Below are 19,806 nucleotides of genomic sequence, written 5' to 3' on the forward strand. Positions count from 1 at the left end.
TTGCAGTTATGGACCAGAATGAAGGAAAGTTGTTTTATTTGGAGAGGCCAGACTAAAACCCAAGCCTGTAGCACCCCACATAGAGTAAGTGTGCAGGTCTGCTGGTACCCTCCATACACTTGGCTGCTGAAGTAGGGATCTGTTACATCACCTTTTCCCAATACTTTTGTGAGTGAAGGCTGCTATAAGAGGTAAAATCTCAGCCTTTCTCCACAGCATTGGAAATTCAGTAATCCCATATATTTGCTGCATCTGGAGGAAAGAAGACTCTTCCACTACAGATACATGTGTAATATATATGTTAAGTGTGTATATATATATATATGCACTTAACATATACTTAAATACTTATATTTGTACCATATTATGCAGGAAACAAATTTCAGGAAGGTTAATAAAACTTTTAATAAAAACAGTCATATACTGTTGGGATTTGGTCTAGCTCCTGGATTCAGGTGCATAGGAAGAGATCTTTTACATTTCCAAATATTTTACTTTTTTTGTTTTTACAGGAGTTAAAATTTATCATTTTGCATCAGCAGTGCCTTTGGCAATGTACGTAACTAGTCCTGTCCCAGAGCGTTAATTCATTTGTGTGTCACACAGTGTTTGGTATGGCCCACTGTGGAGCAAAGTCTCTGCAGAAGCCTGAATTATCAGAAGTAGAGCTTGTAAATAACTAGTTCAAGAGCACCCAAAGTGTAATGAAGTTCTGTCTCCTCTTTTAAAGTGGAGGTAGGCACTGTATTTTTAAATTAAAGAAATTGTTTTGTCCCTGTGCTTTGCCTAAGTCAAACTGAGAACAAGAAATAAAAAACCTGAATTTCAAGACGTGTCCCAGGCAGCACAATATGTTCCTGTTCCGTTCGTAGAAATTGTTTTGCCAGACTTACTCAACTGATATGAAACTAATCTCTTCCTGGAAAGATATTTTATTTGCATATTTTGACAATACCGAAACACAAAAGTCAAATTACCTGTGTTCACCAAAGAGATACAGTGAATTAGTAACTAAATAAATAATTGAATTGGATTTTTGCTCAAAATGGTTGAAAATATTCCAAACATTTAAAGGGATGAAAATAAGGTCTAGCACTTTCATTACAGAAATTAAGGTGTTCCTAATATGTAAGTCGTAGCCTTGCTCTTCACATTCTCTGCAGTTTTGGGAAGGCTGCTGATGCTAGCTGTTTTGGTTTTCATACCTGCAGAATGGACATGATATTTGTTATGCAGTGCTACTATGAAGACAGACTTTTATGAGTAATTACATTTTCAAAAAACCTTTATAAGGCACTTGGAAATGTAAAGTGCTTTATAAGTGTTCTGTTTTTTCATTAAAAAATTATGCTAATAAAAATATCACATAAAATGTAAGAATTGTCATTTTTCCCTTTCCCTTGTTTCTAAAAGTTAAGCTCCCCTCTTCCTCTGTGAGTGCCTGAGGATGTTCATTATCAGATAGTGGTTTTACTGTAAAAGGAATCTCTTTTGCCTGAAATTTCTTGGTTTTAGTAGAAATGCATAATCGAATTAGCAATTATTTGTGGTCTTCAATGTATGATTTCCCCTTCTAGAGTCCTGTGAAGTGTGACTGTCCCATATGTTTCAGAATGATTCTAGTGTTTACATGAGACCTGAAACCAGCTGACACAAAAACTACACATTACGTATATTGCATAATATCCTCTAGAAGGAACCAAACCAGGAATCACCAGGAGATGTCCTCAACCCTGCAAGCTGCAGATCTGTTCACTTTGACTGAAAATGTAGCATCATCAGACATAGGCAGAGGCATGCTTGCTGGTTTAATATTTTCTTTCCACTTGTTTTGGGCTAAATCCTTAGGATCTCGCTCTATTTTTATGTGGGGAATACTTTTCCAAGAGTAATGGCAGTAGAAACATGAAGTGTACAGATGTGTCTGTATATAGCAGACCTCGGCAGGTGCCACCTAATAAACTGTGCAAATTTGACTCAAACCCACTGTATTTTGTGAATAGTGTGAGGGGCAGCATTTCCACCATGCTCTCAGCCACCCAGTCTAGAAACACTACACAAACTTATATGTCAAGTTTTGTTTCCACGTACTTTCAGACTTTGTTTTTCTCAGAAGTGGATTTTCAGCATGTGGCTCTTCCACAGGGTGATGAAAGCTTAAATACGGAAAGAAGTGTGACTAGATGGCTAAACCTTTACCCCTGTACAGTCCCTTGTAGTTTATTTTCTAGTTGACTCTTATGTGGAGTAAAAGTATTACCAGTGTTTCAAAATGCTGAGTACTATTGCAGGCAGGGCTGCAGAGAAGTGATGTAATAACTCAGTCATGGTGACAGTTCTGACAGTTCTGTTTGCTGAAAAAATGGATAGATAGGGATGTCTGAAAAGGACACAAATACGAAGGGACGTGGCACTCACCTGTGATACCGGAAAGAGAGGGGAGTTCATGCCAGAGAAGGAGAACAGTTTACAACTTGAGTCCTGGTAGTATACAGTGTTACTTCATGGTTACTTAATGACATGGTTGCCAAGAGCCTGCTAAACTGCTGATTAAATGAAGCTTAAATAATACACAAATGAAAGGAACTGCAAGTGCACACAGAGTACACAGGGCATCTGCAGTTGCAGCAAATAAAGTTCCTTGCCTAAGGAACATAAGACCAGCTCTGTTTCCTGGAGTTACAGAGCAGTTTCCTTGCTGGCAGAATAACCCATAACTGTTTACATGGTGGTTTTGTGGTGCCTGTCTTTGAAGCTTCTGGCATTAAATACCGTGATACCAGCTAGTTGATGGGCAGAGGATAACCACTGAGGAGTGTACCATGAGGGAAATTCCACATGGCAGAGAACAGAGCCTGGTCCCTTCATCTGTTACATGGCATGGTCTTATGCTGATACCTAGGTAGAGCTTTTTTTGTAAGGAATATGTGAATGTCATTGGATTGTAAAGTAAAAGTTTGAGAGAGATTTATTCCCTTGGGTGAATGATCTTCAAATTTCTAAGTACACGAATAAAGATATGGGAAGACAGATGTTGGGATGTATGAAGGGTGGAAAATTTTGGAATCACTGGCTGAACAGTGGTCATTATTCAGCATTATTAATTCAGTATTTGTTGAGTTTTAGAAGATTTAATGAGCAACAGCTGTAACCATGTTCTTAAGTGCTTAAGTGAGAGGAGTCATGGTGTAGGGTAGGAAAAATTATACAATAAAAGTAATTAAACTAATTTGGATTGTGGCATTGGGACTACAAGAGGCAAGGGTTTGGAGAGCTCTTAGAATTAGATGTTTTGTTAATAGAATATTAAAAAGCTACTAGTTCCATTTGAGGTATTGAGTCATACCTTCAAAACTGCATAATTAATTTCCCCAAACAGTAGAAAATACTCATTTTCTACAGAGAACTGTCTAGAGGAACTTCTTCATGCTCCAGGGTCTCTCTTGATCTATGTAAATGCCTGTTGTGTCGTACCCTTTACTATCTATATATTCCAAGACAAAGCTGTGGAATAGTATTGGAATACAATTTCTGTCTTTGGGGGTATTTTTGTCAGGTTTCAGGATAAAGAATAGAGCTCTCAAAGGCAGGTGCAAAAGTAGAGTCACGTCCTGTGAAAACGTTCACAGCTTCAGGCATCTATTTTTAAATTGTTAGCTTCTTTAAGTCTAAAATTTTACAGATTCAGAAGATTGAACTAACAGGGTTGAATATTTTTCCAGTTTTCCTTTTCTCTTCCTCTTAATTGCTGCATGGATTTTACTCTCTTTCTGCAGCTCTCCTTGCTACCATTTTCCAAAACCCGTCTGCTATTTTGACTTCTTCATTCTTCTGTTTCCACCACCCTGGGCAACACTCACACCACCCGCTTTTGCTCCTTAGAGCTGAATGAGAATTTGAGTGTCTGGGTGCATGAGGAGTCGAAACGTGCTCACACTTTGAGCCCAGAAGTTTCTTAAACACTTAAATTCGAGTGCTTGCACAGAGACGGAAGTGTCTGAGTCAAAAGCATTGAGTATTTGACTTCAACTCCACTGCAATCCAGTCTTGAAATGCAGATGGATATAGAGAGAGATATATGCACTGGGATTAGGTTCTTCCAATTAACAGACTAGTTTTGTCCACGTCCTCACTCACTGCTTTCTGGGTTGTCCCACTGAGGTCCAGCTCCTCTCTGTTGATTGTACTGAGAATTTCAGCTGTGAGTGCTCAAGCTCATCAGCCAAAGCTGTGGTGTGTGATACCTGGCACCAGCTTCTGAGCTTCTAGCAATTCTGCTTCTGGTGGTCCTTTTTCCACCCTTTCAACTCCTGGTTCTTCTGGTTTTGACAAAACCAGTGGTTAGTCTTTGTGTCTGGGATGTTTCCAAATAAAGGTTGAGTTAGTATTGTGTTGCCTATGAAGAGCATTTTTATTCTAGCACCTGTCTATGCACAGATACTGCAGCCGTTCAACAGAAAAGTAGTAGTATTATTCTTTCCCTAAAAATGAGGGTTGCATAAAATGTTGATTAATCTTAATGAACAATCATATTTTTCACAGTTTTCTTTACAGTGGCTTTATTAAGGTGCATATGAGTGAATGTCTTCAGACTAATGCTACTTTGGCTGTTTTTTTCCTTCTTACACCAAATGTATATATTTAATTGAAAATAATGAAAGGTCCTCTTAGGTTGAGCTTATAAGAGTGATTCTCCTTCAGTGGTGTAAATAGCTTGCAAGGAATGTGGTCGGTCCTGTCTCTTACACATAGCTCTATAAGGGCTGGGTAAGCAGGACTCAGTGAGGAAGGACACTGGAAGCGACACGTGGGAACTCCAGCTGAGTGACCTGCACTCACATCCTTCCAGCAGCTGACTTTGATTTCTTACCTGGAGTGATGCTGTTTTAATGGATGAACAAACTATTTCTGGTATTTCTCTTACAAACCATCCCTTCCTGCATCGGGTTATCTGTTTTCTTCTAGGGGAAAGAAGATCTGGGATTCTGTGTACCAAGGTACACAGATATCTTTAATATCATTATCAGTGATCTTGACAAGAGGATTGAGTACACCCTCAATAAGTTTGCAGATGACACCAAGTTGGGCAGGAGTGTTGATCTGCTGCAGGGTAGGAAAGCTCTACAGGGGGATCTGAACAGGCTGGCTGGATGGGCCAAGGCCAACAGTATGAGGCCAAGTGCCAGGTCCTGCCCTTGGGTCACAACAACCCCATGCAGTGCTACAGGTTGGGGACAGAGTGGCTGGAAAGCTGCTGGTGGAAAAGGACCTGGGGGTGCTGGTTGACAGCCGGCTGAACATGAGCCAGCAGCGCCCAGGTGGCCAAGAAGGCCAATGGCATCCTGACTTAGTGTGGCCAGCAGGACTAGGACAGTGATCACCCCCTTGTCCTCAGCGCTGGTGAGGCCACACCTCAAATTGTGCGTTCAGTTTTGGGCCCCTCACTACAAGAAGGACATTGAGGTGCTAGAGCAGAGAAGGGCAATGAAGCTGGTGAAGGGTCTGGAGCACGAGTCTTGTGAGGAGTGGCTGAGCGACTTGGGGTTTTTTAGCCTGGAGAAAGTGAGGGTCAGGGCGTACCGTATTGCTCTCTACAAATACTTGAAAAGAGGTTGTAGGGAGATAGGGATCGATCTTTTCTCCCAAGTAATAAGCAATAGGACAAGAGGAAATGGTCTCAAGTTAAACCAGGATTGCACCGGGGTAGCTTTAGGTTGGATATTCGGAAAAAATTCTTTACTGTGGCAGTTCAGTGAAATGGTTAAGTTTCCATCTCTGAAGATATTTAAAAGATGAGTAGATGTAGCACTTAGAACCACAGTTTAGTGGTGGACTTGACAGTGCTGGGTTAATGGTTGGACTTCATGATCTTAAAGGTCTTGCCCAATTTAAGCAATTTTATGATTCTGTGTGATTGGAGAGATATAGAATTTCACATGCTTTTAAGTAAGAATTTAAAGCTTAAGAAATATCTCCACACTGTGCCTTGGAGGTCTCTGTGATCGAAGAAACCAACAAGGGCAGTATCTGGCCAAAAAGAGAGTTTAGAAGTACATTGAGGATGGACAGGACAAGCAATGCACTTGGAAAATTTGATGCAATGTGACAAGAGCATTAGCATCAACCTGCCAAGTTGGATGGGGGTACTGCTATGTTTGTACGGTGCTCCACACCAACTGTTTGTGGCAAGAATATGTATGCAAGGCAGTTTGGTGGCAAATCCAAGCACATTTTGTAGCACTGTGTCATTGGCAAGTGTGCAGCCCGCCATCTGCCGTGTACTTGTGTCTGCCTGTCCAGCTCACAGCAGCTGCTGGATTTGAGATGCCCAATGCTGCATCCACCCTACTGGCAACGAACACTATTTGGTGCTTTGTGCTTGGCTAAGGAGTATAAAATTATCTAGGCTTAGTCATTGTTGGTGCAGCTAGAGGCTGCGGTCACCTCAGCGCCCCGATTGCTGGGGTCTTCTTGCAGCAACTGTTTGCCACCCCCGTCTGACATCAAAACTACAGCACAGCCCAGATGGTGCACAGAAGGTACCGACCCAAGGAGCTCAAATGATGCTGACAACCTTGCTGACATGTCATGCTGATGTCTCTACAGCATTCAATTTCCTGACAGAGGCCTTTTCAGCTGGATTTTTCAGGGCTGTTTGAACTTCGTGATGATATTCATACTTGGAAATTTTCTTTTGGTAAAACGTTTATTGACTTTTGAAGAGACGCAAGGAGGGAGGTTCTGCCTACGACAAAGCAAGTGTTGCGTCACTGGTTCATGTAATTGAAATAGTTTCTTGCAAGCTCCTCATGATTCATAAGAGATAATAAATAACTGAAGAATGATTGTGCCTGACAAAGCAAACAGTTGTTGCAGAGATGCTCTTTTGTTGTCCTGGTTGTGATTAGCTGGTTTCAGAAGGGGAAGTAAAATTTTTGACACATGAAAGGAAGATACAAATGGACCTCACAGTTTCCTTTCCTCAGTTTTGGTCCACACTCAACTGTGGGATCAAGGTAACTGCCAAGGGCATTTAACCTGTTTGAGGGCGGGTGATAGAAATCACGAAGTATAGTCTACAAGCATGGCAACAATGGGATTTTATAATAGTTTGCTTTATGAATGCACAAAATCCTGTTTGACTGTATTAATCTCTTCTGACAGAGTACAATGTAGAATTTGGGGCATACATAATTCTTACTTTTAAATATAAAGCAGAGGGTGGGATTTTCCAAAAATCCACACTTAGCCCAAGTCTGAGCTCACTGAAGTAAATGGGTGTTTCTGAACAGTATTGTGGAAGTCCCATGGCTGAGTACATTTAAAAATTCTACACTGTTCCTAGTAACAACTTATGCAAAATTAATTTTACTGAAAATAAATGCAATAAATAAGAGGACATTTTGCAGGTTGAATTTTTATGTTTCATTGGAAAATAGTAGTTCATTTTTACCAGCTTGCTAAGAAATGTCCTGCAGTGCTGTTTACACAAATAATGAGAAACCTTCATAAACTTCATAAAATAATTGGAAGTCTGTGGCAGCCCATGGTAAATTGAAGAAATAACAGGTAATCTGGTTCTTAGGGGAGAAAGTGTAGCCTGACAAGATGAGGGTAACGAACTCATATGGTAATTATGAGAATAATTACACAGCCCTTTGTCCTGATGTTAATCCCCGCATCACCCCTGCAAGGTAGGATCTATATTATTGCCTTAATCCTGTTGATTTTCTTAGTTATATGAATGCCACAGGAATGATAAATCTCAAGGCCCTTTTCCTTATATTCAGCAGATCTCGTACCTCGTAATTGTGTAATTTGGCCTAAAGCAACCCCTAGGCAGTGGGTGTTCATGGGAAGCATGCAGAGGGGATTGTGGGGATTAATAGCAACAAGGGGAAAGTCACAACCTGTTTCCCCCCCCCCCCCCTTCCCCTCTTTCTTTTGTTTCTCACAGGAGAAAAACCCTACAAATGTACCTGGGAAGGCTGCACCTGGAAGTTTGCTCGATCCGACGAACTGACGAGGCATTACCGCAAGCACACGGGAGTGAAGCCATTCAAGTGTGCAGACTGTGACCGCAGCTTTTCCCGCTCAGATCACTTGGCGCTCCACCGCCGCAGGCACATGCTGGTTTGAGAAACGCTACCTGTTCCAGCCGAGTTTAAGAGCTGGGTCTCTTAACTACCCAGAGTGAATTCAGCAGGGCTGAATCCCCCTCTACAGTGTTAACAGGCAGGGCTTTCCCTGATGTCTGTAACAAAAAAAGAATAACAGAAATTAAAAAAAAAAAAAGCAGGAAAAGAAGTGCCACTCTTCTCCTCGCCATCTGAAGTTAACCCCGTCTGCCCCTCAGCATGGCTAACCCTGAAAATGTCATCACAATCACCTGGGAAATAGCAGCCGAAATGCTACAGGAATGGGCATTATTTTACATGCTGCATCCTTTGACAAAAAATGTTTATAGCTTGTATGTTTTCTCAGCTGCCAGACATTTTGTTCCTGAAAAATCACTGCTGATTGGAGGATTAGATACCACAAACCGATCATGATGATGATGACGACAATGATGATGATGATGAAAGCAAGACCGCTAGATCTGTATTATCCCATCTTTTCCCCTTGTTTTGAATACCATTTGGCCAGTGTCAGCATTACACCTGAGCTGTGCTACAGACAAGCTGCGTGTGAGTAGGCAAGAAGATTCTGCTGGAGAGATCCTGCTGCTGAAGCTGAAGGGTCACTTAATCAGACTTTTGCAATAACGGTGGTGGCATTTTAATATTGTACCACAATTTGTCATTATGCCCTAGTGGACACCAGCCATTTAAACTTTTTCTTTTATGGTTTTTTTTTCCCTTTCTTTTCTTTTATTGTTGTTGAAGTCTGTAAAATAAGCAAAGGGCAGCAGCATCTCTGCTGAAAGTACAATATTAAGTATCTGTATTTTACCATGGACTTATATAGAACCATTTTCTGATTTATATAGAAAGAGCCCATCTAAAAACTACTACCCCATTCTCAATGTGCAGTTTTCTTTCATGCAGGTATCCTCTTCCCCACAACCATTATTTGAACACAAGGAAATAGTCAGATCTTGTACTTGCTGGTACCAAGGTTAGTGGTGTAGCCATTCATGAAATGGAACTGAATGTATCATCAGAACAAAGCAGAGAAGAAACGGCTGCATCTCTTGCAGAGAAAAAGCAATAATAAGGTAAAATGACTCTTGAGACGATAATTTACTCCACACCAACAGAAGTGGGGGGTATGCAGAAATAGCATGTAGGATTTAAGCATTAAAGTTAATCTTTCTGATGGTTTCACTGACCTGCTAGGTACCACAGTTAAGTACTTTTATTTCCTTTAACATAATACTTGTGTCTGGAAAGTGTGAAAGATACAGGAAAGAGCTGATAGTTGAGGAGTTAGTGGATGAATTGTAAGTAGGAAGGAGAAATGTTTCTGCAGTGGTGCTCTGCAAGACATTAGGTTTCTCCCTGGGAGTTAGGGAATAACAAGATTTTGCCAGCTGTCTAATATGATATAAATGGCCCTTTATATGAGTACCAGTGGCTGCCTCTGGTGGGATTTTCAATCCAAGCCTTTTCAGATTAAATAAAAGGAAATTCTTGATCCTTCCCATACAGCTCTATAATTGCGAACCAATTTGTATTAATTGAATTATATAGGAAAGAGAAAAACTCTTAGTCATCAGTTATTCATGCAAACAGAATAGTGTTTTTCTGTTTTCTTTCCTCACAAAGATCTGCCTATTCAGCTAAATTTGACAAAGAGGAGGCTTGGCAAGACTTTTCAAGTGTTGAGATTTTCATATCTTAGAGATGAAAGATGAATACGTGAAAGTCTTTTGCAATGCATTTAATTATGAGTATTTGGTTCCAGGAATTGGCACAGATTAAACTTGTGATGCCACTTGTTTGTTTTTAAATGTTTGACCATCCCATTTAATTTCTGATTCCTGAAATAAACATAGTAATGTTGTGGGGATTCTGAAATCAAGGTAATCTTCAGGAAAAAGCAGCACAGAGTACCCATACAGATACAAAAGCAATTACAGTTAATTGAGGATTACTGTGACCGGGATAATACTTTATAACAGCATTCACAGGCCCCAGAGTTTGATTGTCTTTAAATATCCTTAGTATTCCCCAATACTGGATAGTTTATCAGCTCTCTGAAAGAAGAACTTAGTACTGTAGAAGCTCAGGCTCCCTGCTGAGTGGTCAGCAGAGAAACCCAATACAAACTGCTCACAGCCATTGAGGGAAAAATGCCTTGATCAATTCCCATTGACCATGTTGGTAATCAGCTTCCACCAAATTCAACAACATCCATCTCCAAATCAGGGACAGATCAGGACTTCAGGATGGACCATGAGGCATTGCCGGGCAGCAGAACTGTGTCTTTACCAGCAGCGTTACTGCTGTTGGTTTAAAAAAAAATGGTTGTCAAGTGTTGTGCATGAGGTGCTTCATGGATTACGTCTGAGGTCTGTCTTTTGTGTACTGCAGTATTGTCCCTTTCAATGCATCTGTCATTGGTGTTTAGGGAAAGCAGTCAGGTCAGGTAGAAGTCAATTGATAAAATTGTTTTCCTGCCCAGGAACATTTTACCAACTAATTATTTGAATAGCAGTAATTCAGCTGAAGAACCGATGGCATACAGAATGCCTTTTGGAACCCATGTTTTTTTCTCCCATAGATAATTAAAACTGTTTGAGCAGCAACTCTAGAGGGCATTCTGCTAGTGTACAAGAGGATGTGATCTTACTGAGAGAGATCAGTGTTTCTGATCAGAGATGTGTAACTGATCAGAGATCAGTGTTCCTCTTTAGGCTTCCCCTGTAGTCAATGAAGAGAGAAAAACTCCTACTAGAGAAATTGAGAGGCCTTAAATTTCAGCATTGAGCTTTGAGCTGCCCGGTGGGGGAGCATGTGTATCACAGACACTGGAGGGGCTCATCTCCCAAGGCCGAGGTTGTTCTGTGTGAATCCTTGGTTTTTCAGCTTGTTGCCCATTATGCTTTGAAAACACTGCAACAGAAAGAGGGCCTGGTTTTATTCAAGGAACCCTAAAGTGATAGAGGGTTAAAGCAGCACTCATACCAAGGGACACAGGCACAGAGTATGTCAATAGTAACAGAATGAAAGCCGAAAGGTAAAGGAGTGTGTGCTATATTTTATTATTTCACAGGCAAGAAGTATATCCTCAACCTTCCCAGCACATGTGCAAGGGCTTCTCGTGGTGCTGTTACCTCCAGACAACTTACACAACCAGCAGTAGTCCACCACTGGGTTTCAAGTACCCAGTGTGGTTCTTGACAAGTTTCTTATTCCTACCAGCACCTGCAGACTTTGATCCCAAATACTCTGTGAGGTTGTTTTCTGGTTTTCCCCTTCAGAAATATTTTAAGAGAAGTTACTCTGTGGAATGGGGGTGTTTGAATGTGCAGTTGATGTCCCCCAGATCCTCAGGGTGTCCTTGCCTTCAGTGCCTGTGGTTCAGACCTGCCAAACTAATGTGCTTGTGCAAAGACCAAGGGCAATTGCTCCAGGGTAGTATCCTCAAAAGTCCTGGTATCCCACTGCAGGTCCATGACATTTCATAACCATGGCGAAGGCTTACATCGTATGTAGCGTGCAGAAATATGAGATCTCATCTTCACACAATGTAGTAGGTTCATCTTCATTGAGCAGTTGTGAGACACAAGTATATACCAGTGTCCCATTCTTCCAGAGAAACAGAGATTTAGGCTTTTGAGTAAAGGATAGGAAATAGCCACCATGCTGTGACATTGCCCATTACAGCTTGCAAGGGAAATTATACCGCAAAGTGTCAGATTTCCTGTGTTTTCAAAAGATTTAAACAGATTTAACAGGAAATCTTAGTAGCCAGCATTATAGGAAAATGCAATGAGCAGACAGCTTTGTTACAGGACTTCTAAAATTTTTAATTGTCATTATTTTTTGAGCACCTGTTATATTCAGCACTGTAAAACTGGCTCATTGCAACAGCAGTTTTTAACTTGGGGATGAAGATGCAGTATTCCTTATTCTCTCTCATGCTTACATAACTAATTAAATAGATTTAGACTGACTTGTATGTATGATTATTTGCTGGAGTAATTTATAACAAAATTAACAGTGTTGAAAATTACATCAGTGATGTTGATGTTTGGGGTAAACTCAGCGCAGAGCATGGACAAATAGCTGGACAGCCTTTTTCCCCTTTAATAATGGGAATAACAGTAATCATAAGTCTCGTTTTCCATTAGCCACATTGAAAATGTATTCTAGTTGCCATTTATAAATTTATCTTCTGATAATAAATGTTGTTTAATGTAAAAAAATCTCTTTCTCCTTTATTGAAGATGAGTACCTCAAAATCAGAGTAAGTTTGATTCAATATCCCACTTATTTTTTAGTTTGAATTTTGGTTTGAAAAGGTCAGTGTGTGAAACTGCATCTTCCACAGCAATCAAGTCTTAAGATAATTCAGTAAATCCACGCTATTCCCACATGCTCATCGTTACGCTCATGCATATAAACCCCAGCACTTCCATGTGTCTCTACCCATGTGCAGGTAATAAAAAGTTTATTTAAAATTAAAATAAAAAAAATCAGAAAAGGAAGAATTTTAAATAAACATTGTTACAGAAAATACTACCTTAAGAAACCAGCTCATGTTATTGTGTTGTGCCTTTGTCTGTGATACATAACTGGAGAAGTGCACAGAGAAATTTAAAGATTGTTCTCTTTTCACATTTTTGCTGTAGCATAACAGTTGCTGTGTAATGTATGCTAATGATGTCATGCCCATTGGTACCTTGAAAAGGCTTAAATTCTCCACAATAAATCAGGTTTTAGCATAAATATGTAACTGTAAGGATACTGCATCTTTAGAAATCAAAATAACTTGAAATTATTTTACTATACTTGTAACAGTTTAAATATTCTGCAATATATGTGATAGTGGAAAAGTATTTTCCAACTCACAATTTTACATGGGGTATTAAGTAGATTAAATGAAGTATATTTTTAAAAAACACTTTAGTTTTCATTGGGAAAACTGGTAAGGTAATGCTTTACAAAGCTTACTGACAAAACACAAGAAGTAAATTGTTCTGTCAGAATGTGTTTTCTCTGCAAAATGGAGTGGCCACTTCTTTGCTGTTTTGCAGGTGGCGTGAGATATAGCAAAGTCATACTGAGTCCTTCAGTGTAAAATAAGTCAACGCTCCATGTCTTTGACTGAATAAAGGTAAAAAACACTTAATCAAAAGGAAAACCATATAGAAGGTTTGGGGGTTTTGTGATTTTTTTTTTCCTAATGGCATTTTACAGTGAACTCCAGATACAGTAATGGCAAGTGCTCATATGATTTTGTTTTTTCTTGTATTTCCCTGACTACAATGCATCTTCATTAAAGGTTGCAGAGCTGAAATAGGCAGCTGCTTTTTGCTGATTCGGGGGGAGTTTAGTCTTTTAGGTGCAGTAACATGTCAAGAAAATTAGTTGTACCAGGATGGTTCTGACATTTAAAGTACACATAGACTTCAGTGAGATAGCCTAAAATCTATTTTAAAAGGTGAAACAGAAACTGAAAGTGCCTGTAATTAGAACTGATGGGATGTTCCTATACTTTTACACAGCAATAACTTAACAGGATTCTGTTAACAGTAAGGTGAAAATTAAATTTTACTTGGAGAACAATAATGCAGCACAGAAACAAACACAAAGTGCCATTTGTATGTTCACATGTTGAGATACTGTGTTAAAGGTTTTAGTTATTTTCTCAGATAACACCTGTCATATATTTGTAAGAAGAAAATAAATCTTAGTTTACAAATGACTCATAGCTGTATCGATTCTCAGTAGATGTGATTGGAGGTCATTGTCAAGCAGTGTTTTAGGGGATTTCTGCCTGTTTTATGTTGGATGTACCCATGTATCCAGGGTATTCTCTAGTGAAGTAATCCAAAAACCAGCAATAAGCCCGATGGAGGTTTTTTTAGGGAATATGATAGAACAGGGATTCTCTTGAAAAATCATTTGCATTGAACTCTGGAAACACAGAGTTGACCTTATGTCTCCTTTCTATTCGTCATGTAGTGCTCATAGTATTTAATATCATCTTAGAAATGGTTGACTTCAGGAGTGGACAAAATATATAATTTTTCTTTCTTTTGGGGACAAGTGAGTGAAAAACAGGACTGTCAGTCTAGAGACTATTTGAATAGCAAACAGGAAGTTGATATTCCTAAAATAAAGTGTGGAGATTTTTATATTGGGTGGCCTAAACATTTGCATCAGTAGACTAATTGATCTTACCAGTTAACGGCCATTTGTGACTCTTGCACTCTATTTTTTCTCAAATTTTTTTTTTGGTAAATATTAACTAGTGCTAATGGATTCTTAAAATAGCAGTGTAATGCCAGCCCTCATGCTTCTTTTATTTCTAAAAATTAATTTATTGAAGATGAAAATGTAACTGGTTGTCCTAATGCTTTTGACAAGGAAGATTACTTTTTGTCCTCTGTATTTGTACCTGTCATTTACCCAGCAGAATTTTGTATTTGAAAAATGCAACATTTTATCTAGACTTTCACTGCCATCAGTGGGTTGCTGCTGGAATCTCACTGAGGCAGGATTGTGTGTGCACAAAGATGCTCATATACAGATAAAAGTGCAGGTGCAAAAAAAAAAAAAAATGAAGCACATGAACCCACATGTAAAATAATGAGATGTTCATACACATTGGTTAATCGCATGTCAAGACTGCTAGTTAAGTAAAAAATTTTACTGTTAACCACTAGCAGAAATAATCCCTTCAGAACATGCATATGCTTCCTCTGTTGTCCTGAGTTTGATCTCCAGATATTAAGCACACAAAAGATTATAACTCATGGTGGGGATTTTAGGAGGGCACCAGGGAATGAAGAACAAGAAGGACAAAGGAAACATTAGTTTTGTACCTCGTACCTGAGCTGTAGCTGTTGTTGGAGAGGAGAGTTTGGTTCCTTGTTCTGGAGCAGCAACACTACAAGGGGGTACCTGTAGAAACCTGCCGTGTTGGAAGATTTGGCTGATTCCGGCCTTACATGTGTTAGTTCTTGTGTAGGAAAGGGCACCTTGTCTTCACCAGCCCAAAATGATCCAGGGGTTTTTTCCCTTCATGTTGAGTTTTTTCCCTTTTGGATTTTCTTTTTCTTCCTTAGCTATTATGAAAATAAAAATAGAAAAAAGTTATTTGAGATCCTGTTGTCCCAATTCAGTGTCAAAAGTTTCAGTGAGCCAAGATACTGTCAGTTTTAAGAGAAGAGGTGGTTCACACATTGACTTGCTAAATCTTGCTCTTTGCTATGACCTCTGCATTTAAAAAACAATGATTCAGTGTCTGGTAGGAGACCACAGGTGATGGCTTTAAAGGATTGTCATAAGCACGAACCATGAAATACACAAATAGGTTCAGATACCGCTTTTCTCCCTCGCCCTGCCTTTCTATATGTAAAAGAGCTTCTTTGGAAAGTCAGCTTGAGCCAAATCTTCATGGCTGAACTAATATTTTTCACAATTCAGACTTCATGTTGTCATTTCTGGTTTCAAACTATTTTTCACTGCTAAATTTGCATCTTAAAAAAAAGACACAGTTTATTTCTTTCCTTATACATGGCTTCCTTGGTAATTTAAGTTCTTTGTTAAACACCTACACAATATGCTCTCTTGACCTGCTGTCTGTCCTTAAAAAGTTGTATTTCCCATTTGCACATTTCTAGAATATACACCGAGATAGTAATGAATTACTGAAGTTTCATGCACTATCAGCCTTAAGACTTTCAACCCACACACAGACACATGTATTCATACACTTCAAGGGAAAGAGAGATTTGGACACTGCTGTCAACATGGGGGGTCAAAAATACCATTAAATCAGAAAGTTCTTTCAGCTGTGTTTAGGAAGAAACAACAATAATGAAAAATACCATTCTTGGCCAAGTTACTTATGGAAGAAGCAAATTCCCCTAGGGCATTAGTTGAATGAAGTGCTAAGGATGGGGTTGCATTTGGCCCCAAATTGTTCCTTCTGATCAGGTCATTATTGTTGTATATACCAATGAGTGTTCATTTGATCCTCCTGTGTAAAAATACAAAAACATCCCGTCATTTACCAAGTAATTCATTTGGGACCGAAGCTTCACAGCAATGGAATTAGTATGTACAGCACCTCAGTCTTTTTCCTAGATAAGATGCAAAAGGGAGGGCCATTATCGGTAACCCTATAGAGATAATAGTGTCAATAGAGGTCCTACACTTAAAAGGAATCAAAATACCAGTGCTAGCAAGCAAACGTTTTTTAAGTCTTTCTTTTGCCTTCTTTTCAAAAGCTTTTAAATACAAAAATTACTTTTCTTCCAAAATTAAACTTCTGAAGATCTAATTTCCCAATAGTTTCCTCTGCATTTATATACTATGTAGTGTTTAGGCAATGCCTATGTTATAAGTTTATTAATATTATGTAAGTGTTGTTCTTGTATTTATGTATAGTGTATGTATTGTAAATATACTCAGAGCTTTTTTTCCTCTTACTGTAAAAAGGTGATTTTTGCCCTATGATAATGTAAAGGGAGTCCCCTAATGAAGTTCTGTCAGAGGATGATTATTCCACTCTATTCTCAAAGGTTTAAATGAACAAGTGTTATCGTTTTAAATGGTGTCTCAGACATATTTTGTTGGTGCATTGCTTTTCTGTATTCAACTTTCCTATTAATTGAGCTGTGAATTGAAATAGAGTTTAAACCTTTAAATGTATGCATTTGTACAATTATCTGAATGGAGGCATGAAGGTTAAATAAAGCATTTTGTATGGAACAAAACCCCTAATTATTACTGTGGATGACTCAAAGCTTCTGGAATACCCAGTTATTAACTTTTTTAAATTAAACCTTTGTTTTCTATAAACATATAGTGATTTTTAATGGAATTTTTGCTTAAGAAATGGATTTTACTTTTCTGATTTTTTAAAAGCCGTCATAGAGAGTAGACATTCTTTCTCCTTTCATAGCGTTTGTGCATCTGTGGAGAAGCTGGAACAAATAAAATAGCACTCAGCAGTATAAACAAGAATGTCCTGGTATGATATAAAAATATTTTACATTAATGTATAATCTGAGCTCCCTAAGTACTTTAAAATGGAGTTCTGTGTCTGTCTCGCTTTGCTTCTGCCCCTATCCTTTCCTGCTGTGTAGAGAGGTGGGTACAGTTATGTGCAGCTTCTTTGAGGTACCTGTGCAGCCAAGAGGGGGTTTGTTCACTATGTGCCCCTGAAGTGAAGGAACAGCTACTAGAGAAGGGCAGTGGCACAATGGAAACAGCAGCTTCATGCCTGGTTGAAGAGGCTTGGTATTTGGGATTGCTCCTAGGGACATTTTGAGGCCTGTGAGCTTCTCCCTTGTGTCTCATCATTCCACAAAGAAGCTTCCTTCACTTTTGAGTCAGTCTAGGACATCTGCTGATATCAAGTCAGTGGCTTGGAGCTGCACTTTGCCCTTACAGGTGAAGTTTCTCCTTAAAATTAATTTTCCTCTTATCTTGAATTTCCACTTGCTTGCTTTTAACCGATATGATAATTCATCTAATAAAAACCATAGTGTTACATGGTTACAGGCAGGGGAACAAGTAAACAAAGTGATTTGGACACCTCTGAGCCTTATGAAGAGATGTGTGTGAACCAAAGCTGTGCTAGAACAGATCTTCAATCTCTAAAACCGCTGATGAATTTAAAAATCAGATAGTTGTACTGGCCCTTCCAAAGCACTTCTGCTTTCCACACAATAAGTTGTTTGTTTTTCATCAGTGTCCTGTGTGTGCTTAATTTCATTTTTCTCCCAACAGTGCTGTAAGTATAAAATGCATCACTGACTGTTTAGTCTGACCTCTCCAGTGAACGCCTACACCATCCACTACCCTGACCCACACTCTGTTCCTGAAAAGTTATTTCTTCCACTTGCACAAACAACTGCTCAATTGTCATCTAATCCCTATTCCCCTTTTCTTTCCTTTGTTGTTGAACGGTCCACTTGGAGTGAAAAGTTGGCACATTGTTTTAAGCACATCTTACAGGGCATGTCTGGCTCTCTGTGAGCATGACAAGGAGTGGCCACTGGTAACAACCTTCAACTTTACACACTGAGTTGCTGGATTAGATAAGGACAGTTCCCTCTCTATGGGCATAAAAGAAACACATTGGCATCATCCTTGAACCTGGCGTACCTGCCCGCCTTCCGGGTGGAGCTCTGGCACTGCACTTTCACCCATGGATTTACAGTGCTAGTCATCCTGTCCAACCTGTAATAGGGAAATACACCCATATGGGAGGTTTGGATGAAAGACCTGCTTGCTGTGCTGTGGCCTGCTGCACTGTGGCCCAGTGGCACAAGATTTTGGTTGGGAATTGAAAGGGGAACTAGATTTTGGTGGTCACCAAGTATTTGTCCTTTCTGAAGAGAAGCCATCTCTGTGGGGCAGGCTGCCACAGACATAATCAGTCTTCAGCAATGCCTGTGGTGCACAGTGTGGAAACCTGTCCCTGAACAAACCTCCCATCCTTGCAAATTGGGCAAAGTTATACCCTTTAAATAGACAAAGAACAAAAGGCAATTGACTGAAGCTGCAGTGACTCAGTAGTTAAGCAAAAAATGCCATCACAGAATGGGAGGTGTTGGCAGGGACCTCTGGAGGTCATCTGATCCACCACCCGTGCTCAAACAGGGACACCTGGGGCCAGTTGCCAGGATTGTGTCCAGATGGCTTTCAAGAATCTTAAAGGATGAAGACTCCACAGCCTCTCTGGACAACTTGTGGCAGGGGTCAATCACCCTCACAGTGAGAAAGTGTTTCCTGATCTTCATAGTAGCACCTACCCATTTTGAATACCTCCTCTCTTACTTTAGCCATTAGGCAGAATGGGCTCCCTGATTGAGGTTTTGACCCAGCCCGTAACTGGCTACAGTTTTTATACCCATGGGTATTTTCTGTGAGAAGACCCAAATAGCAGCAGTAGCTGTAGTCTTCCTAGCATATTCCCAAAGGCATTTACTGCCTCACGTATTTGTCTTACCAAAAATATATAGCCCATAATAACTAGAACTGCCCCTTACAAAGGAATGAATAACCAGATTTAGCCAGTAAGCTGAAACATGTCAATATATTTTATCCTTTATGTTTTTGTTTGTATCTTTGCACAACCTTGCTCATAAGTGTACTGTGCCCTTTTCTGGTTATCTTTCTCATTTGCTGGGGATATTGATCTGTAAAATCTCCTTGTAAAGTATTTCAAACAAATCCTTTGTTTTTTCTGGGGTGACTTCTCTACACCTGTATTTTTGGGCCTATGCAGAGTATTAACAGACAGAAACTAACAATAAAGTCCAGAAACTACTGCAAAAGCAAACAGTGAAACCGAGATGCTTACAAAGCGCTATAAATCTCTGCTGAGCTTGAGTTGCTGTTTAATCTTTATATACAGGTACGTCTCAAGGTTATCTGCTCTTGAGGGTTTCTCTGGAGGCTTTTGTGATTTGTCATCCGCTCAGCTTCTTATCAGTCAAAGGTATTTCCCCTTGTAACATTTATTATGGGCTCCACTCTGTGTTTTTACTAATGCAATGCCCTGAAGAGGCTCTGGTATGCAGTTTGTAAGGAGTTATTAAATCTCCCTCTCCCGTGATCAACGGGATCGTAAACGTGACATATGCAGCATAGCATTTGCGGCAGCATTGATGGC

The 19,806-nt window shown here is 39.6% G+C and overlaps 1 protein-coding gene across 6 annotated transcripts in view; it reads left to right on the forward strand.

Moving 5' to 3' along the window:
• KLF12 (Kruppel like factor 12) overlaps nucleotides 1-17,137 on the forward strand; it is a 238,273-nt gene extending 221,136 nt beyond the window's left edge. For 5 of the 6 annotated variants that reach the window (XM_027646772.1, XM_027646801.1, XM_027646790.1 and 2 more), the window contains one exon: nucleotides 7,958-17,137. In XM_027646772.1, coding sequence (XP_027502573.1) covers nucleotides 7,958-8,139 — 182 coding nt within the window. In that variant the 3' untranslated portion in view covers nucleotides 8,140-17,137. The remainder of the gene's footprint in view (nucleotides 1-7,957) is intronic. The other variant, XM_027646810.1, reaches the window with a different exon arrangement.
• Nucleotides 17,138-19,806: the final 2,669 nt, after the last annotated feature.

The sequence above is a fragment of the Corapipo altera genome, unplaced genomic scaffold, assembly GCF_003945725.1.
Source record: "Corapipo altera isolate COAL_440 unplaced genomic scaffold, ASM394572v1 0, whole genome shotgun sequence".
NCBI lineage: Eukaryota > Metazoa > Chordata > Aves > Passeriformes > Pipridae > Corapipo > Corapipo altera.